Raw genomic sequence first — 17,006 nt, 5'->3', positions numbered from 1 at the left:
TATCCATTTCTGCCTAACAGAGATAAGAAACAGGCTCCGTCTGTTATAAAATAGTTCAACAATAATGTGGGAACGCTGTTGGAATTTAGCTGAATGCTCATATTGCTCTGGTGTAATGAAGCACACTATAACTTACTTTCGCAAGATTCTGATAAGAGAAGACGTGACTGGCTGTTACTCCTCCACTGATTGCACAGCCTTTAATGTCACAGCCCTTTACACACTCACTGCCAAACATAACAACATCCACCCGTCAATATATACAGCAACAAAGACCCCAGTGTGTCTAGTTTAAAGTATCAGTCACACTCAGCACACCCACAGAGGACTGCAAGGTTTTGGTAAGTGATGTCAGGGGTCACCGAGGGAGGTGAGGTGGAGTCAGTAAGTGTGTGTAAGAGAGAGGGGAGGGCGGGACCTGTGCTGTATAAATACAGGACCGTGATGGATACCAAGGGAGAAAAGCGGAGTGTAAAGGCACTTGAGGACGCTCAGAGGAACATTTTGAGAGACTTCAGCGGGAAGAGGATCTGCAATGGCCAACCACAAGGGTGAGTGTTCTATCTGTCTGTCTGCTTTTTGTCCACACCTCGTGTGAAAAATGTGATCTGGACTCCGCACTTGGGTGTGATATGACCCATCCTAATTCCTGCAACTAATACAAGCCAATCTAGGAGAGGTATCGAGGTGGCATAAGGAGGCTACATATACAGTTATTCTGAATTGCTTTGGCATGTTTCTGTATACTTTTAAAGTTCCACATCTTCCCATAGTTATACATCTAATACATGTAACAAAACACTTAACTTGCTAAAGTCACCCAAAACTTTGACTTCATGTGTCTTTTGACTATGTTTTAAAAAAAAGGTGGTAACAATGTTTAGATGGTTTGTCAAAAGAACAATTTGAAAGTATGTTCTTCATCTCTTAATTTCCAAAATCCTAAAGGTTTTCCCTACACTGTAAAAACAATGATTCATGGCTACTTATAATTCATTGTCATTAAAAATAGAAGTTACTGTAAATGTTGTGATAACTCAATATTTTTAGTTAATGTCACATTAACTAATGAAACATTTTCCAACTTACAAAAATGATTCAATTGAAATTAAGAATGGGACACAAAGGGATATGCAGATACTAAGTAATAACAATGATACCATTTATATTTATTATATGATATACAACATATAATACAAAAGAATAGGATGTATTATAATATAACATAGATAATATTACACATAACACAACCAAATAGACACGTTCAAGTTTTAAGATGTACAAAAAAGGCAGAGCCAATAGGGCAAAGATATCCAGTGGCTGTAGGTTTGGCATGTGCTTATGTGTTGTACAGCCTGATTGAGGTAGGTAGGAAAGACCTGCTGTATCTTTCTGTAGAACAGCGGGGGTGGAGGAGTCTGTTGCGAAAATTGCTCTTCAGATTGTCCAGCATGTTATAAAGAGGGTGGGAGTCATTGTCCAAAATAGTGAACAGTTTATTCAGTATTCTGGCCTCATCCACCTCTTCCAGCCTGACGATCTGCAGACCTACTCCTTGATCCATGACCCCTTTCCTCCATGTCCTGAGATTGTCTAAACCTAAGGTGATCACAAGGATGTTTTTACAACATGACAATGGACTCTGGATGTGTGTTCTTTATCGTCTGATTTCCAACATCCTGCATGATTTCAACAACACTGAATAACTGCAGTAACAATTCTTACAGAAACTTAATACAGTTGTGTATCAAAGTGAGTGAACTTTAAATGCTGAATTCAAGAGTCCAGAGTTTCACAACACTCTGTTTAGTAAAAGAGCACTTAGACATGCATGAAATGTAAGGAAAAGATGTATATCATATTGTGTGTCTGTAAGTATCACCAACAGCCTACAATACAGTAACTGAAAACCTTAATGTCCACAGTCTGCGCAGGATAAAAACATGCAGACTGTGTGACAAAACACAGGCTTACTATATGCAGTTGTGTACTACAGAAACAAAATAAAGTTACAGTGCAGGGAGTCGCTGGACCTCCTGTTGCACCTCTCTGTCTGACAGTGAATACATCAATTTAGCAGACTTTATGGCCATGTCACTGCAAATTCATGCCTCTCAGCAGATTCTGAAGTTTAGATGGACTATTCTGCAAGTGATAACTGAAAAATACTTTATATATTTTGATCACAATGACATATAGAACTGATAACTTTTTCAAATTGTAGACAACTTTTTTTTACCTTTATTTGCTTAAACATTTGCAAATCTTTAAAAAGAACAAGAAATGCTCTTTCTGTTCTGCTCAAGTACAATCTCTTCTTTTTTGCTGCCTGGTTGTACAACAGTTATTCTACAGCAGCCTACATATAGTGAGCAACATTAATCTTGCAAACATTTTAAGTAAGGATAAGTTAGGATAGACTATTTGGATTATTTGACTCAAGAATTTATTTTGTTGCCTTGTGATCATGGCTTGCTGATCCCTCTTACCCCTGAGTCCAGTCTTTATGCTAAGCTAAGCTTCCTGTCTCGTAGCTCTAGCTTCATTTTCCCTGTGCATAGTTGTTGTGATCTTCTCATGCAACTGTGTAAAAAAACAACAACGTATGAATAGGCCCAAAATGTTGATGTGCATTGTTTTCACTGACGACAAATTGATCATCACGTTCAGCTTGTGACTTTTGAACACATTGCAAGGCGAAACTCTGAGTAAAGTCACTTCTAAACAAAACTCTGCATCATAGCTCCATCTGTGCCAAATGTTATCGAACAGTTCGAGTTTATGTCAGACTGATGTTTGAAATGTGTCCCTGTTGATCCTGACAGGTTTAATCGTTGATGTGGATCTGAGGAGTCATGAAAACAACTTGTTTCACCGCACCAGAGAGATCGATCGGCAGCGCCTGATAGTCCGCAGGGGTCAACCCTTCTCCATCACCCTGCAGCTGTCTGACTCTCTGCCCCCCAAACACCACGTGGAGCTGGTCCTGAATCTCGGTGAGTCCAGCCTGATGTGCAAAACACCACAGAGAAGGCAGGACTACTGTTATAATGAGTACAAGCAAGAGTAATTAAATACAAAGGACAATCAGTTCAGTAAGTAGGCTACGTATGAATTTTGAGACACAATAAGAACCGGAAGTCAACTAAATCCTACGCTAAATGTTTAGCCTGTCCTGTGTCAGTTGGATTGATGTGTGTACTATTATCTCGGATATGTGCAACATATTCTTACATTTTAAGAAGTTTTTACAAAACTTAATTTATCACGGCGGCAGAACAATGGGGTGGTAAATATATGTATTTCAAAGCAAAGAAAGAAGGTTAGCAAAGAGTTATTATCTTATTAGCTCTGTACATATTTTTTAGTATACATTATCTTTTTAAGATAAACTTGTTCAGTTATTTATTTTTATATGCCATTTATTGTAATGTTGCATTATCCACTTTGCTGTGGTGACACTGTAAATTTACCCGTTGTGGGACGATTAAAGGCTTATCTTATCTTATCCTATCTTATGTATACCTGTGCTGATGCTGTTTTGAACTGTCTGCATAGACTGTAGATAACTTTTTTAAACTCTTTTCGTTTTTAAATATACAAAAAAAATAAAATGGGTAAAGTTGACTTCAATATCATGAACACATCCAGCTTCACCAAACACTTTCAACCAACACTTCCAACTTGTTGTCTAAAGTTTCTCATCTACAAGTTAAATATTGGTTTGAAAATATAAAATAATGCATTAGATGATCACAGTAAGCTTCAAAACTTCTTTCTTGGTTCACAAAATTTTATTTGATGCGATACCAAGTAATACTGAAAAACCTTTTCTTGTAATAAATGTTATATTTCAATTTAATTCATTTCTATTCAGTAAGCTTTATTGGCACGAATGGCATGAATAAGCATCACGTAATAATACAAATAATATTTCAATAATGATCGCAATAATAACAATAACAATAACAATAAGAAAAATAATCAAATATATTTGAAAGAAAATAATATAATACAAAAAAACCCCCAAAAAATCATAGTGATAATATATTTTCCTACTTATTTTACAAATTTAACTCTGGGACATGATGCTGATTTCAACAATAGCCAACTTTGGGGGATCCACCCTATAATGCTTGTCCAGGGTTTGCCTGATGTTCTTGCACTGTTAATAGCATGTAGCTGACTTTTTTATAAATTCTAAAACATTTTTTCATTTCTTCAGGTAAAAGGGACAAGACGGGGATCAAAGTTCAGACGGAGCGAGGGGCCGGAGACAAGTGGTGGTTTACTCATCAGGGAGCGCAGGATGAAATGCTGCTGACCCTGCACAGTCCAGCAGACGCTATCATCGGCCAGTATCATCTGGGTGTGCTGGTGATGTCACCGGACGGACGCATTTTAGAGAAGATTGATCAAAAAAGTTTCCACCTGCTCTTCAATCCCTGGTGCAAAGGTAAAAATAGTGCTTGCACTCTCTGCTATCTGCTCTCTCCTGAGGTCAGACTGTTTTATTATGCAGCTGCTGATGTGTTTAGTTTGGGCTCAGTGTCACAATCAAATATGTTTCTTTCAGTCACAAAACAGACTGAATGTGTTTTCTCTATGCTTTACATTGGCTAATTTCATATGGAGCCAGATCAGATCCCCTCTCCTGTTTGTTGCACCCATGATGAAGACCATACCGAAGGTCACAGTCACCATATCTCATCCTGACAGAGTGTTTATGGGAGGCTCGAGCATCTCCAGCCTTCGTTTTGTAATCAGAGGCCTTATAAGCTCAAAGAATTCAGATTCAGATTTTATGTTGATGTTTCTAATTGTTGTCTGAGTCTGTTTTTTGTGAATGTGTCACACAGGCGGGAGATGATCTTTGCATTCACACTGATGAATATTAACCTTTCTTTTTCCATTAGTGTTTGAAAGTATAATGATGGTCTTTTATGTGTGTGTTTACCAGATGATGTGGTGTACCTCCCTGATGAGAGTCAGCTCCAGGAGTATGTAATGAACGAAGATGGAGTTATCTTCATGGGGACCTGGGATTACATTAATAGTATTCCCTGGAATTATGGGCAGGTAACTCACACACACAGAGACGATAATACTGTGTGTATGCGTTGAGCATGTGTGTCTGTCAGGTCAGTAGGTGGCCTGTGTGAATTGTCGCAGCAGTGTGACAGCAGATATTCGGAGCATCGGCTGGATCAGGAAATCTTGTTTGTTGGACGGAGGAAACTTCTGGACAGAGGTGTCAGAATGTAACCAAACCACACAAACAAGGGCTCGTCCCTTCACAGCTCGCTGGGAGGGCAGAGATGAAGACAGAAAGGCAGATAGATAGACAGCAGAGAGACAGACAGGAGTTGGTGTGACAGAACGACCAACAGGAAACTGATGTGATTTAAAATCTGTTTTAAACATGGTTAAGAAGCTTCCCCTTCCCCTTTCTCTCCTTTTTCCTCTCTCTCTCTCTCTCTCTCTCTCAGTTTGAGGACTTTGTGATGGACATCTGCTTCGAAGTCTTGGACAACTCTAAGGATGCCCTGAAAAACTCAGAGAGGGACCTCGAGCTGAGATCTGACCCCGTCTATGTCAGCAGGATGATCACTGCAATGGTGACGCTCTTTTATACTTGCTGCTGAAACACACAGAGCAAGAAAAAAATACATCTGCAAGTGTAGCAACACATATGATATTGAATGATCCAACCAATATGCTGTTCATGAAAGCATTCAGTGTGGCTAAAAACCTGTATATTATAGCATCTCTTTTATGAAACAAAGAAGATCAGCAGAAGTAGCATTTTAAAATTCTAACACTTGTTAACAGAAACTGACACTTCATCATGTCATGTTGAAAATGTCTTCATACTTACCGTATTGTTTGATTGATTTGATTCCCTACATATAATCCCAGACACATATTCTCAGAGAGATACATGAAAAGTTCTCATATTGAAACCTGTGCTTCATGCAGTGATTCACAGCTTTAAAGATGTCTCCTCCATATGCTGTCTCCACTTTTCCAGGTGAACTCTAACGGAGACAGAGGTGTGTTGACCGGTCGCTGGGAGGAGCCGTATTTAGAAGGAATGGCACCGCATCGGTGGGCCGGCAGCGTGCCGATCCTCCGACAGTGGAGCAAAGCCGGGGCGAGGGCAGTGAAATATGGGCAGTGCTGGGTGTTTGCTGGCGTCGCCTGTTCAGGTGAGGCTCTCATAATGTTGCTTTGGCTGATTTCTCAAACAGTTTTAAACTCTCTGCACCAAAGATACATTTCTGAAAAGAGCTAATACATGCAGCAAAACACTACAGTGAACCTGCAAAAGTTACCTTTAATTTATGTATTTTAATTAAGTTTTTTAATGGAATAAAGTTTTGCCACCCAAATGACACATTCCTTAGACATGGTCTAAAACCAAGATGGTCAAAATGTGTTGTTGAAGTTTGTTCTTCATCTCCTTATTTCCATCTTGTCCTTCATGTTTTCACTATTATATACCTACTGTACCAGACTGTTATCAATCTGAAGCCGACTGAATGGTTTAGAAGTTTTAAAGCAAAAAATAACTTAGTAGTCTATGTTATGTTAGGAAAAACATTTTTGTGTATTGTGTTGGAGAAATGGAGAAAAACTGGAGGGATATCGGACCATATTTTATTAAAAGCAACATATTTGATAGCTATTGTTAGACAACAGCTACTTTTAGCATTCAACATCTTCCTAGCTAGCTAAGATTACTGTTTGATAATGTCACATGAAACAAAATAAAATGTGTTCCTTGCTCACATAAGTGTAAACTAGCTAACTTTAATGTTATCTAACTTGAATGTTAACTAGCCAAAAGTTCTGTTTACTAGCTTGCTAACATGGTAAAATATTGGTAACTTTAGCTGGGAATTGGCTGGATAATAACATTTGCTGTCTGTACCTAATGGGTTATGAAATATGGTGCTTTTAGCTTAAAATATGACTCAATGTTTGAGATTTGTATGACTACAATGGTCACACAACACAGAACCCCACAATACAATAACGAAAAATGAGAGGAAAATTTAGAAAACACTGGACAGAACAAAAACTGCAATCACTGCACATCATATTAATTTGCCAAGCAGATTTTACTGCCACTCAAAGTCAAGGCAAATTCATGCATCTCTGCATATTTTGACAATTAGAAGGACCAATCTGCATGTGGTGACTTACACAATGAAAGAATTCTAACATATTTAGAAGACTAAAGTATTCAAGTGAAAAAGAAAGTAAGTGATTACGAAATATACTACAAATAACGTTATTTGCCTAAATGTGCAAAAACATATGCAAATGGTAACAAAGTATGAGAAATGACAGAGAGAAAGATTTTACAGTGTTATGACCAGTTCAACTGTCATTGGAGAATTTTGTCAATGCAACTGAGAAAAACTTGAATTGCTAATCAGATATTTCATGAATAATTGAACATTTTGAAAAATATTAAAGAGGACTGATACCACTCTCATATCTGTGCAGTAAATGTATAGTTTCAGCCAGCGAGCTAACTTAGCTCTGGTCACTAGCACTGGTGACAATATTCTTAAACCTTAGTACCAGCAGACTGAAAGCAGTATAAAGTGCCAAAGTTAAAAAAATAAAGTAAGAAGGAAAAACGGAATGAATTGTCCCAGTCTGATGTGTGTTTTCTCTGCAGTGCTGCGCTGTTTAGGAATCCCAACACGCCTCATCACAAACTTCAATTCAGCTCATGACGTGGATGGAAATCTCTCTGTGGACTTCCTGCTGAATGAAAGACTGGAGAGCAGAAGGGAAAAGGGAGACAGTAGCTGGTAGGAACACACACACACACACACACACACACACACACACTCACACACACACACACACACACACACACACACACGATTAAGACATTCATCATATAAAGTAATGAACCATCTGTATTCTGGGTTTTAGGAACTTCCACTGCTGGGTCGAGTCCTGGATGAGGAGGGATGATCTCCCCAAAGGAAATGATGGTTGGCAGGTTTTAGACCCGACCCCTCAAGAACTGAGTGATGGTACATTCCTCATTTTTAACACACTCTCTGTTACTCACACCTCTCTCTTCCACTTCTCTGTCTCTGCCTGTTTCACATTTATCATGTTATCAACCTTGAAAACTAAAAATGATACATCCTGTCTGTTGATTGATGTCTTTCATCTCTATTAACTTTTATCACGACTGTCACATCTGGATCTCTTTGATGTCATTGTCATTATAGTGTTGTGTTGGATTTAAAGCTGGTGTTTCCTGTTCACCATATTCACATGGTGGCCAATTTCCTAAACTCAAATTATAAAATTGCAGGAAATCTGACAAAATGTTTTCCTTTTCTTCCCCACTGATCAGAAACTTAAAAGATAGTGAAAATCTGTAGTGATATTGGGCCATATTTTGCTATTCAACAACATATTGGATAGCTACTTTAAGACAAGCTAATGTTAGCATTCAACAACTTCCTAGCTAACGTTACAGTTTGATAATGTAACATGATACAAAATGAAATGTGAAAATTCTTTGCTCACGCAGCTGTTTGCTAGCTAACTTGAATGTGAGCTAGCCAAAAGTTATAACAATAGCAAGGAATTGGCTCGATGCTAACATTAGCTGTTGTGACATAGCTGTCTTTTAGCTTTAAATATGACCCATTGTTAGAGTTTTTCAACCCACAATTGTCTTTTATGAGCTAATCAATGAAGAAGCATTGGAATTCTAAATATCATGTGACATCAGAGGAAAATGGCCGCTGTGTGAACATGGTGAACTGGCTTGATAATCTAACTAAAGTATCTCTTTAAATCATCCCAGGCTTGATTTATTGCACTGTGTACACCATCTAAGGATGCAGGAAATGCTTGACAAAATTAATGTTTGCTCCTCAGGTGAGTTTTGCTGCGGCCCGTGTCCAGTGACGGCCATCAAGGAGGGAAATCTGGGAGTTAAGTACGATGCTCCGTTTGTGTTCGCTGAAGTGAATGCTGACATTGTCCACTGGATCATCAAACAAGACGGCCAAAGGCAGAAGGTGATGGGCTTTTTAATTGTCTTTTTTATATACAGTATATTTGCTCAATTTATAGAGCAGTGACATGATGACTGTTATAATGTTACAGATCAGAGTGGACCAGGGGAGTGTGGGGAGGAACATCAGCACCAAAAGTGTTTACGGTGACTTCAGAGATGATGTCACCCTACAGTACAAATATCCTGAAGGTTAGTTGGAAAGTCGTGAAGTCTTCTGTAACCTGGATGATCTCCCATTGTTTAATTCTCTAATCAAATGTGGCTATTGTTATTTGTATTCACAGGCTCCAAAAAGGAGAGGGAGGTGTATGAGAAGGCAGGGCGCCGGGTCACAGAGCCGACCAATGAGAGTGCAGAACCAGCACAACTACAACTGTCAATCAAGCACACTAAGCCTGTTTTTGGGACCGACTTCGATGTGTTTGTTGAGGTATGTAGTGTTTAGACTGTAGCTGAATGGATGGAAGGACAAACTGATAAATAAGTAGGGGAAGACTGAGGATGGTTGCAACAAAGAAAAGTTACAAGTCTTATTTCTAGAATCAGAAACATGCTGAGATGGCACTCTCTATTGCACATGCTCAGTTAGACCCTTCAACCACCAGTAGGCAGGGTAGAATTAATCAAAACTTACTTAGTTGGAGCCTTGTTTAGTTGACTTCCAAGTGACCTGGTTAGCATGTGTCAAAAGTCAGTGTGTCTCGGTAGCGCATGATTTTCTGTAATGGTTGATTGACATGTTTTAATTAATAAATACATGTTGAATAAAAAATTGCTAATTATTCTATTGTTTCCTGTGAAAACAAGTCAATTCCAGTTGTTCTCTCGGGATTTCCACTTTTTATATCTCCTCTCGAGATAACAACGCTGCAGAGTTGCAAAAGCACAAAAAAGATAATAAATAATAACTAAAATAATAAATAATGTCCCCAGGGTTGTGGTCAGTTGCAACATCTAACAACTTTATTTACCATTCAAATAAATATTGTGAACAATATGTTCTAATCTTGAAATGGTAAGGGCAAGACAGATACAAGTTTTGTGTACCAACATTTTCTTGTCCAAAAAGTCTCTAATCAACTTAAAGAAATGCAAAAAATGTTGCAACTGTCCCCAGTCTCCCCCAACATTCATTTACGCTCAGTGAACCTGGGACTGCTGTCATGTGGGTGCAGCTTGTGTGTCTTCTTGTATTCTGACATCTAGTGAAAGGACATCAAAGTGATCACTTACAAGGGTCCATCCATTAAATATCCAGTCATGAATCTATTCTGTCTTTAGGTGAAGAATGAAGGAAGCAGAGACGCTCATGCTCAGCTGACCATGCTGGCCATGGCTGTAACTTACAATTCTCTCCACCGGGGGGAGTGCCAGAGACAAACAGCCAGTGTGACAGTACAAGCTCACAAAGGTTAGAGACTCAAATACACCTACAAAACAACTATGCTGCTGTATCTTACCTGGACACTTCCTCTTGTTCTTATTAATAAAGTGTGTATCATGAGTTACAGTTTCCTGTTTAATATTGTGTTTTGTGTTCAGTCCACAGAGAGGTGCTGCGTCTGCACTATGAAGACTACGGCAGGTGTGTGTCTGAGCATCATCTGATCAGGGTGAAGGCGCTCCTAGAGGCTCCGGGGGAGAATGAGCCAATCATGGCTGTGGCAAACATCCCACTAAGCATGCCTGAACTCCTTGTACAGGTGGGTACGCCCGGAGGTCGTACCTGGAACATGAAATCATTTTTAAAAATGAAACAATTAACTTTCTCTCCTTCTTATGTATGAGATTAAACTACTAAGAAACATATCACATGTTATTCTTGAAGTTTTTTCTCCACAAGAACCATTTAAAGAACCCTGAAACCTTACTTTCACATGTCAAAATGATCCTTGATGTTTTTTCCTTTTATGTGAAATATGTGTATCAAATAACACTGTTGTCTTTTAATGTGCCATTAGAGTATCTGAAAGCTGTCTGACACTGTGACACTCTTTCTCCAGGTACCCGGGAAGGCTTTTCTTTGGGAACAAGTCACCGCCTACATGTCCTTCACCAATCCTCTCCCAGTGCCTCTGAAAGGCGGCGTGTTCACAGTGGAGGGGGCCGGCCTACTGTCTCACACTGAGATCCGTGTCAAGTAAGTACTGAGTCATTGAGTCATTTTAACAATGAGGCATGTGCAGAGGAATGAAAGGCACTTTATAAACTTTTTAAACCATTGCATATATCACATGTACTAAAATTAAAGTTGTGGCTTCAGTCTCAACAGCTCAGAATTTTTATCAATCCAGTATGGTATGTTAAATGCAATGAAAATAATTCTTATTTATTCTAAGTCTGGAACAAAGAGATATCCCTGCTTTGAAGCCTGGCTTACAAAGTTCTCTAGCACTTTATACTTTTAGAAAACGCAATATGAAGTGTTAGGGCAACTAATTAGGCTCAAACAGAGATGGCAACTATTCCTTGATTATGTCACAGTACGGAAAAGCTTTCCTTATTTTCCTTGCTGCTGTTTATTGATTGCCCTGCACCTATGTGATGTGCATGACAACCCTTCTTCAACATTCCCTGAATAGACATGACAACATAGAAACGTATTCAGAAGATTACATTAAAGGGGGTAAAATTTCAAATTTTTTAATTAATTTATTTTTTTATTTTATTTTATTTTTTTAAATATTTTATTTATTTTATTTTTTAACCATTTTTCAATTTTTTAAATTTGTATTTGTATTAATTTTATTAAGATTTTTTTTGTTTTTGTTAATTTTCATTTTATTTTATTTTATTTATACATTGTTATTTTTCTAATTACTTTACGTTTTTACATTTTAAATTGTATTCTATTTATCTAATTGGTTACTTATACACGCTGCCTTTGTTTAGATTTTCCAGGGCAAATATTTAAAGTGAGTGATACATATGACTGTTAAAGAAAGCAGGATGAGATTTTTTGTTAAAAACCACCACTTAAACATGTACAGGACAAAATCAGCGAAGAGATTAGAGGTACGGCTTTGTCCACAGGGGGCGCCAAAATCAAAACAAACCAAAAGTTACTCACAGGAGCTTAAATAGAAGTGAGGCTGACAATTTTAAAACAACTAATCAACTATTCCACATGTTCTACACTTCGGTTTATGACAGGACCCACAATATCCAAGCATTTATCGCTCCTTTTTATCTCTCTGTTTACAGAGGTGATATCTCTCCGGGTCAGAAGGTGTCAGTGAAGCTCTCCTTCTCGCCTGTTCGGACCGGGGTGAGGAAGCTCCTGGTGGACTTTGACTCTGACAGACTGAAGGACGTGAAGGGAGTCGCCACTGTGGTTGTCCGCAAGAAGTACACCCCTCTATTTACTGGATTTCATTAACAACATATGAATGAACTCACTGAAAGGGACACATCTTGAATGGTGAGATATCGTGGCATTCCCTAGATGTGAGAGGAGGAGCTGCTCTGACCTGGTGTTGTGATGTTAAACTGTCATAGAGTACAAAGTAGGTGAAAAACAGGAACTTCAAAAGAAGGGAACTGATGATGACAAGAAAACTTTAAGCCACTATTTGTCAGATTTGAATAATGCACAGAAACCCAACAGGTTACTGCCTCTATATTTCAGATATGTAAACACTGAATGATTTTTTTTTTCCCGCTTTGTCCTAATCTAACCAGTTACATATACTGTATTTTTTTACACTGACTATTTGCCAAATCCGAATTTCCTTCTCTCTCCACTTAATCCTCCCTGCCCCTGTGAATGAGGGTCATTATGTAGGGTTACAAATACTACACTGTGTTTTTTTAAGTCTACTTGCTGAAAGTATGTTTTTACACAAAATCTCTTGTTGTATTTTTGTTACTTATATATTTTTGCACTGTTTGCCGTTGCATTTGAGTCATAATAAAATTGTGAGACTTTCACTCTATTTAATCTCAATATTTATGCATCTTTATAGTAATTTAGTACAGCCAAGCTAATGCAACATACGTATTAAGTGTTCTCAATAAATATCTTTTTCACAAGTCTTTATTTGGTCTAATATCTTTTAAATATTGATGTTTGAGCTTGACTATGGGTTGTCTATATTGAACATTATTATCTACTCTCTTATACTGGCAGTAAAAAAACTGGTAATAAAAAATAAAGCTTCTGCTACTATAAGATTTCACAGAGTACACTCCTCAGTTGGTCTTTAGGATGTTTGAAAAGACATTTGTTATTCAACTAAAAGCTGCTGAGTGTAACCATCAGAGGTATAAAGACACATGCTGCTACTCAGAACAGTACAAAGTGAAGACCTCAATATTGTAATTATCAAAAGTTAATGATGATTAACTTAACATGTTTGTGATATGCAGAGCTAAATTGGAAAGTCAGAAGTCTGAATGCTAAAACAATCTCCAACGTAACTCGACACTAGATGCTCACGTTTCTGTAAGCAATTAATGAACAGAATTTAGGTGATTACACAAATACATAATGTATGTTAAGTCATGTAAAGAAAAGGATGGGTCCTAGTGTGTCTGGACAACAGACCAATATCTGCCAGAGACAAGAAGCAAAGGCTCTCTAGACGATGTTAATCCATGTTTGTGTCATGTCAGGGTTAAAAACTGCTTTTGACCACGTACAAAATGTTCATGTCAAGAGTCATGTCCTGAGGTTCATTGGGGTCATCATACTGAAATCACACAGTAATGTGAAAATGCATTAAGCATCATATATAAAATGAATGGTTCTTACAAATGGTGCTTTAAGTACCTCAGTTTCTTCCAACCATATAATCACCAAGAAAAACTGCACCAACATTTTAATTTACACAACATACATTATTTATCTCAAAGAGTCTATCCATCACACTGTCGTTTATTGCTACCACTGATCTATTGATTATTTAACTATCAGTGCTGCTTCAGCACGTATAACAGATTGTCACCATCACAGAGATCATCTTGGTGACATAGGCAGGGTCAGATCTCTGCTCAGTGTCCATCTCTGAGTTTTCAGGGCATCTTAAGAGTTGTCCAAGTATTCAAAGCAGACTGTCCATCTCATAGTCCTTAAACTGAGGGAGGAGTAGGAAGGAGAGAAAACATGAACAGGAGAGGCTTAACCGTGTTTAAAACAGATTTTAAATAACATTTGTTTCCTGTTGGCTGACCTGTTACACCAACTCCTGTCTGTCTCTCTGCTTTCTATCTATCTATCTCCCTGCCTGTCTCCCTCTCTACCCTCCCAGCGAGCTGTGAAGGACAAGCCCTTGTTTGTGTGGTTTGGTTACATTCTGACACCACCGTCCAGAAGTTTCCTCCGTCCAACAAACAAGATTTCCTGATCCAGCCGACGCGCCAAGTCTCTGCTGTCACACTGCTGTGACAATTCACACAGGCCACCTACTGACCTGACAGACACACACATGCTCAATCTGGCACATTTAGGAGGTGCTGATATGCATATTTTACAAACTTTAGACAGATCCATTGTAATTTTTTTCCACCTGTTTCTGGTCTTCATACAAAGCCTAACAAACCACCTCCTCACTGTTCTGAAATGAGGCATCTTTTTTCCAAAGGTTTAAGTTTTAAAGTATATTTAATTCAGTTTAACAATTGTGTAAGATTTTGTGGAACTAAATGCGCTTGAACCATAAATGTAACTCATTAAATGTACTGTGTCATAGCTGCAGAAGGCTCCAAATAATGTTGCTGCAGGAATCAGAAGGGACATATCACACCCACATTTTTGACTCGCATCATAATCCCCCATTAGGTTTGTAATACAAGATAAGAAAGAGGAAACGACAGATATGCACAAAGAGCAGGAATAATACGAGATAGTGTCCTTATACTCCCTGTGTGTTCATCATAGTCTGGTATTCATACAGCACTATAACACTGATGCACTCCACCTCACCTCCCTCAGTGGCCTTACTTAACATGATCCTACAGTCCTCTGTGGGTGTTCGTGTGGGGGCTACAGCAGCTGGGAAGTGACATTATTGATGAAGCAATTTCTTCTTCCCTGTTCCCTGTTTGTAATCAAAAACGAGTAGCCTAAGTGCATTTGGACACATTCACAAAGTAAATGAGTTAATTTCCCGGTAGGAAAGTCATTTTCTATAAATATATTCCATACAGTCTTTGCAGTGTAAGTTGATGGTATTGCTAAAGAGCTTCTAAAAACTAATGTGCAGCATGACAGTTTAAAATCAAATGTGCACAATTTCAAGGACACAAAAATCTTATGTTGCAGAAAAAACTGGATGAGTCATTTTTTTCTGCACCTTATTGGATAATAAAAATCACAGAATTCTACCACACAGGTGATATTTAATTCATTAATAAGTATTTATTGTGTGGCCCAGGTTATAATGTTAAAATTTCATTTAGCAGACGCTTTTGTCCAAAGCGACGTACATCTGAGAGTTAATTCAACACAAGCAACGATCAAGACAGGAGGGAACAAAGTCAGTAAGAGCCAACAAACAGCTTCAAGTGCGATCGTTTTTTTTGTTTTTGTTTGTTTTTTGTTAATCATCATCAACAACATCAGCAAGGTCAATATAGTCATCGTCATCATTGTCATGAAAATCCTAATCAACAACATCCTCAATGTCATCATCATCATCAATCGTTTCAATATCAGTGCAGAGGTGTCCATGGAAGAGCTGGGTCTTTAGCTTCCTCTGAAATAATAATAATAGCATTGTAATTCATTAATACGTATTTATTGTGTGGCCCAGGTACAGCATATTGTAGATTCAGGCTATACATATTACATTTACATCCATTTTCCACACATTTTTTTAGTTCCTTTGTAGGAGAAATGTCATTTTTTAATGAAGGATGCTAAAGTTCACTTTTTATTTTGGACTCTATGTAAGTTAACATGACCGAACCTTGTATGCTCACACTGTCTAAGAGTATTTTTGAATCCTTATTTCCCTCCTCTGCTTCTACTGAGCATATAGCATACGGTTGTTTTGTGTGCGTGCTATTATGACAGAGAGGTGAAAGTCAGGAGAAGCATTTAATCAGTGTGACCACAGTGGGCTGGAAATTAACCAATAAATATTATCTTCTCCCTGCAGTTAGGAAACTCGTAAAAAGCAGCAAATAATTCACTGTAACTGGTAGGAACAATAGAAATCAGGAAGCACACCCAATCTCACCCTGTTAGTGAGAAGTCGGGTTCCTGCGAAATGTCGTCTTTCCCGATAACAAGTGGGAGGAGAAGAGTACAGAGAGATTACTCATGTGTGCTTAATAGATTACATTTAGTTACCCAATACTTTCACAATGAGTGGTTCAAATAGTAATTGCTCAAAATGATTCATGTAAAAGCAGCCAAACAAATCATCAGTCGTGACAAAATCATGTGAAATGTAAGTGTATGCCTGATTAAGTAACATGTATAAAGTCATTCATACAAAATAATTCCTTTCATCCTAGGCATTATCTTCCACATATTGGTTTAGGTTATTGCCTTGAATCCAACGTTTTTACCTGTCAAGTTTGCTCCTGCATACTCAAAGGGAACCAGGTTTGTCTACTAAATCTTTGATGCTGGATCTGACAAAAAAAAAAAAGAGAGATAACAAGTATAAAATAAGTAGCTCATATTTAACGCAGCGTTAGGAATTCATTGTGTATAAGCTGACAGGGATACCTAAACATGTAGCTGTAGGAAGGTTTTACAAACACTAAACCTAAAACACCACCAGAGGGAGCAAAAGGCCAGTAAATAGTAACACCTTGCTAATCGCGTGCTTACAGCCATATAACCCGAACGTCATGAGTTCGGTTCCGGTCGGTGACTTATATTTTATGTCATACCTACAACTCTTATCTTTAAATAATACATCAATGTGATAACAATTGTAATTATGTAGCTGCCATTAAAAACTGCAAAAACGATTTTATGGGTTTA

The 17,006-nt window shown here is 38.0% G+C and overlaps 1 protein-coding gene across 1 annotated transcript; it reads left to right on the top strand.

Moving 5' to 3' along the window:
* The first annotated feature begins 535 nt into the window (after window positions 1–535).
* On the top strand, window positions 536–12,652 carry LOC138613189 (protein-glutamine gamma-glutamyltransferase 2-like). The gene is made up of 15 exons (XM_069686805.1): window positions 536–551; window positions 2,826–2,996; window positions 4,226–4,456; window positions 4,961–5,079; window positions 5,490–5,618; window positions 6,032–6,209; window positions 7,694–7,829; window positions 7,957–8,060; window positions 8,926–9,068; window positions 9,157–9,256; window positions 9,352–9,497; window positions 10,349–10,478; window positions 10,610–10,770; window positions 11,071–11,207; window positions 12,272–12,652. The coding sequence occupies exons 1-15, from the start codon at window positions 536–538 to the stop codon at window positions 12,444–12,446; spliced, it is 2,076 nt and encodes a 691-aa protein (XP_069542906.1). The 3' UTR covers window positions 12,447–12,652.
* Window positions 12,653–17,006: the final 4,354 nt, after the last annotated feature.

Source organism: Semicossyphus pulcher, unplaced genomic scaffold (genome assembly GCF_022749685.1).
Source record: "Semicossyphus pulcher isolate SPU_LCO1_2020_fin unplaced genomic scaffold, fSemPul1.0.p SCAF_8, whole genome shotgun sequence".
In the NCBI taxonomy this organism is placed as follows: Eukaryota; Metazoa; Chordata; class Actinopteri; order Labriformes; family Labridae; genus Semicossyphus; species Semicossyphus pulcher.
Note: the sequence above shows the minus strand (reverse complement) of the source record. Positions and strands in the feature narration are given on the sequence as shown.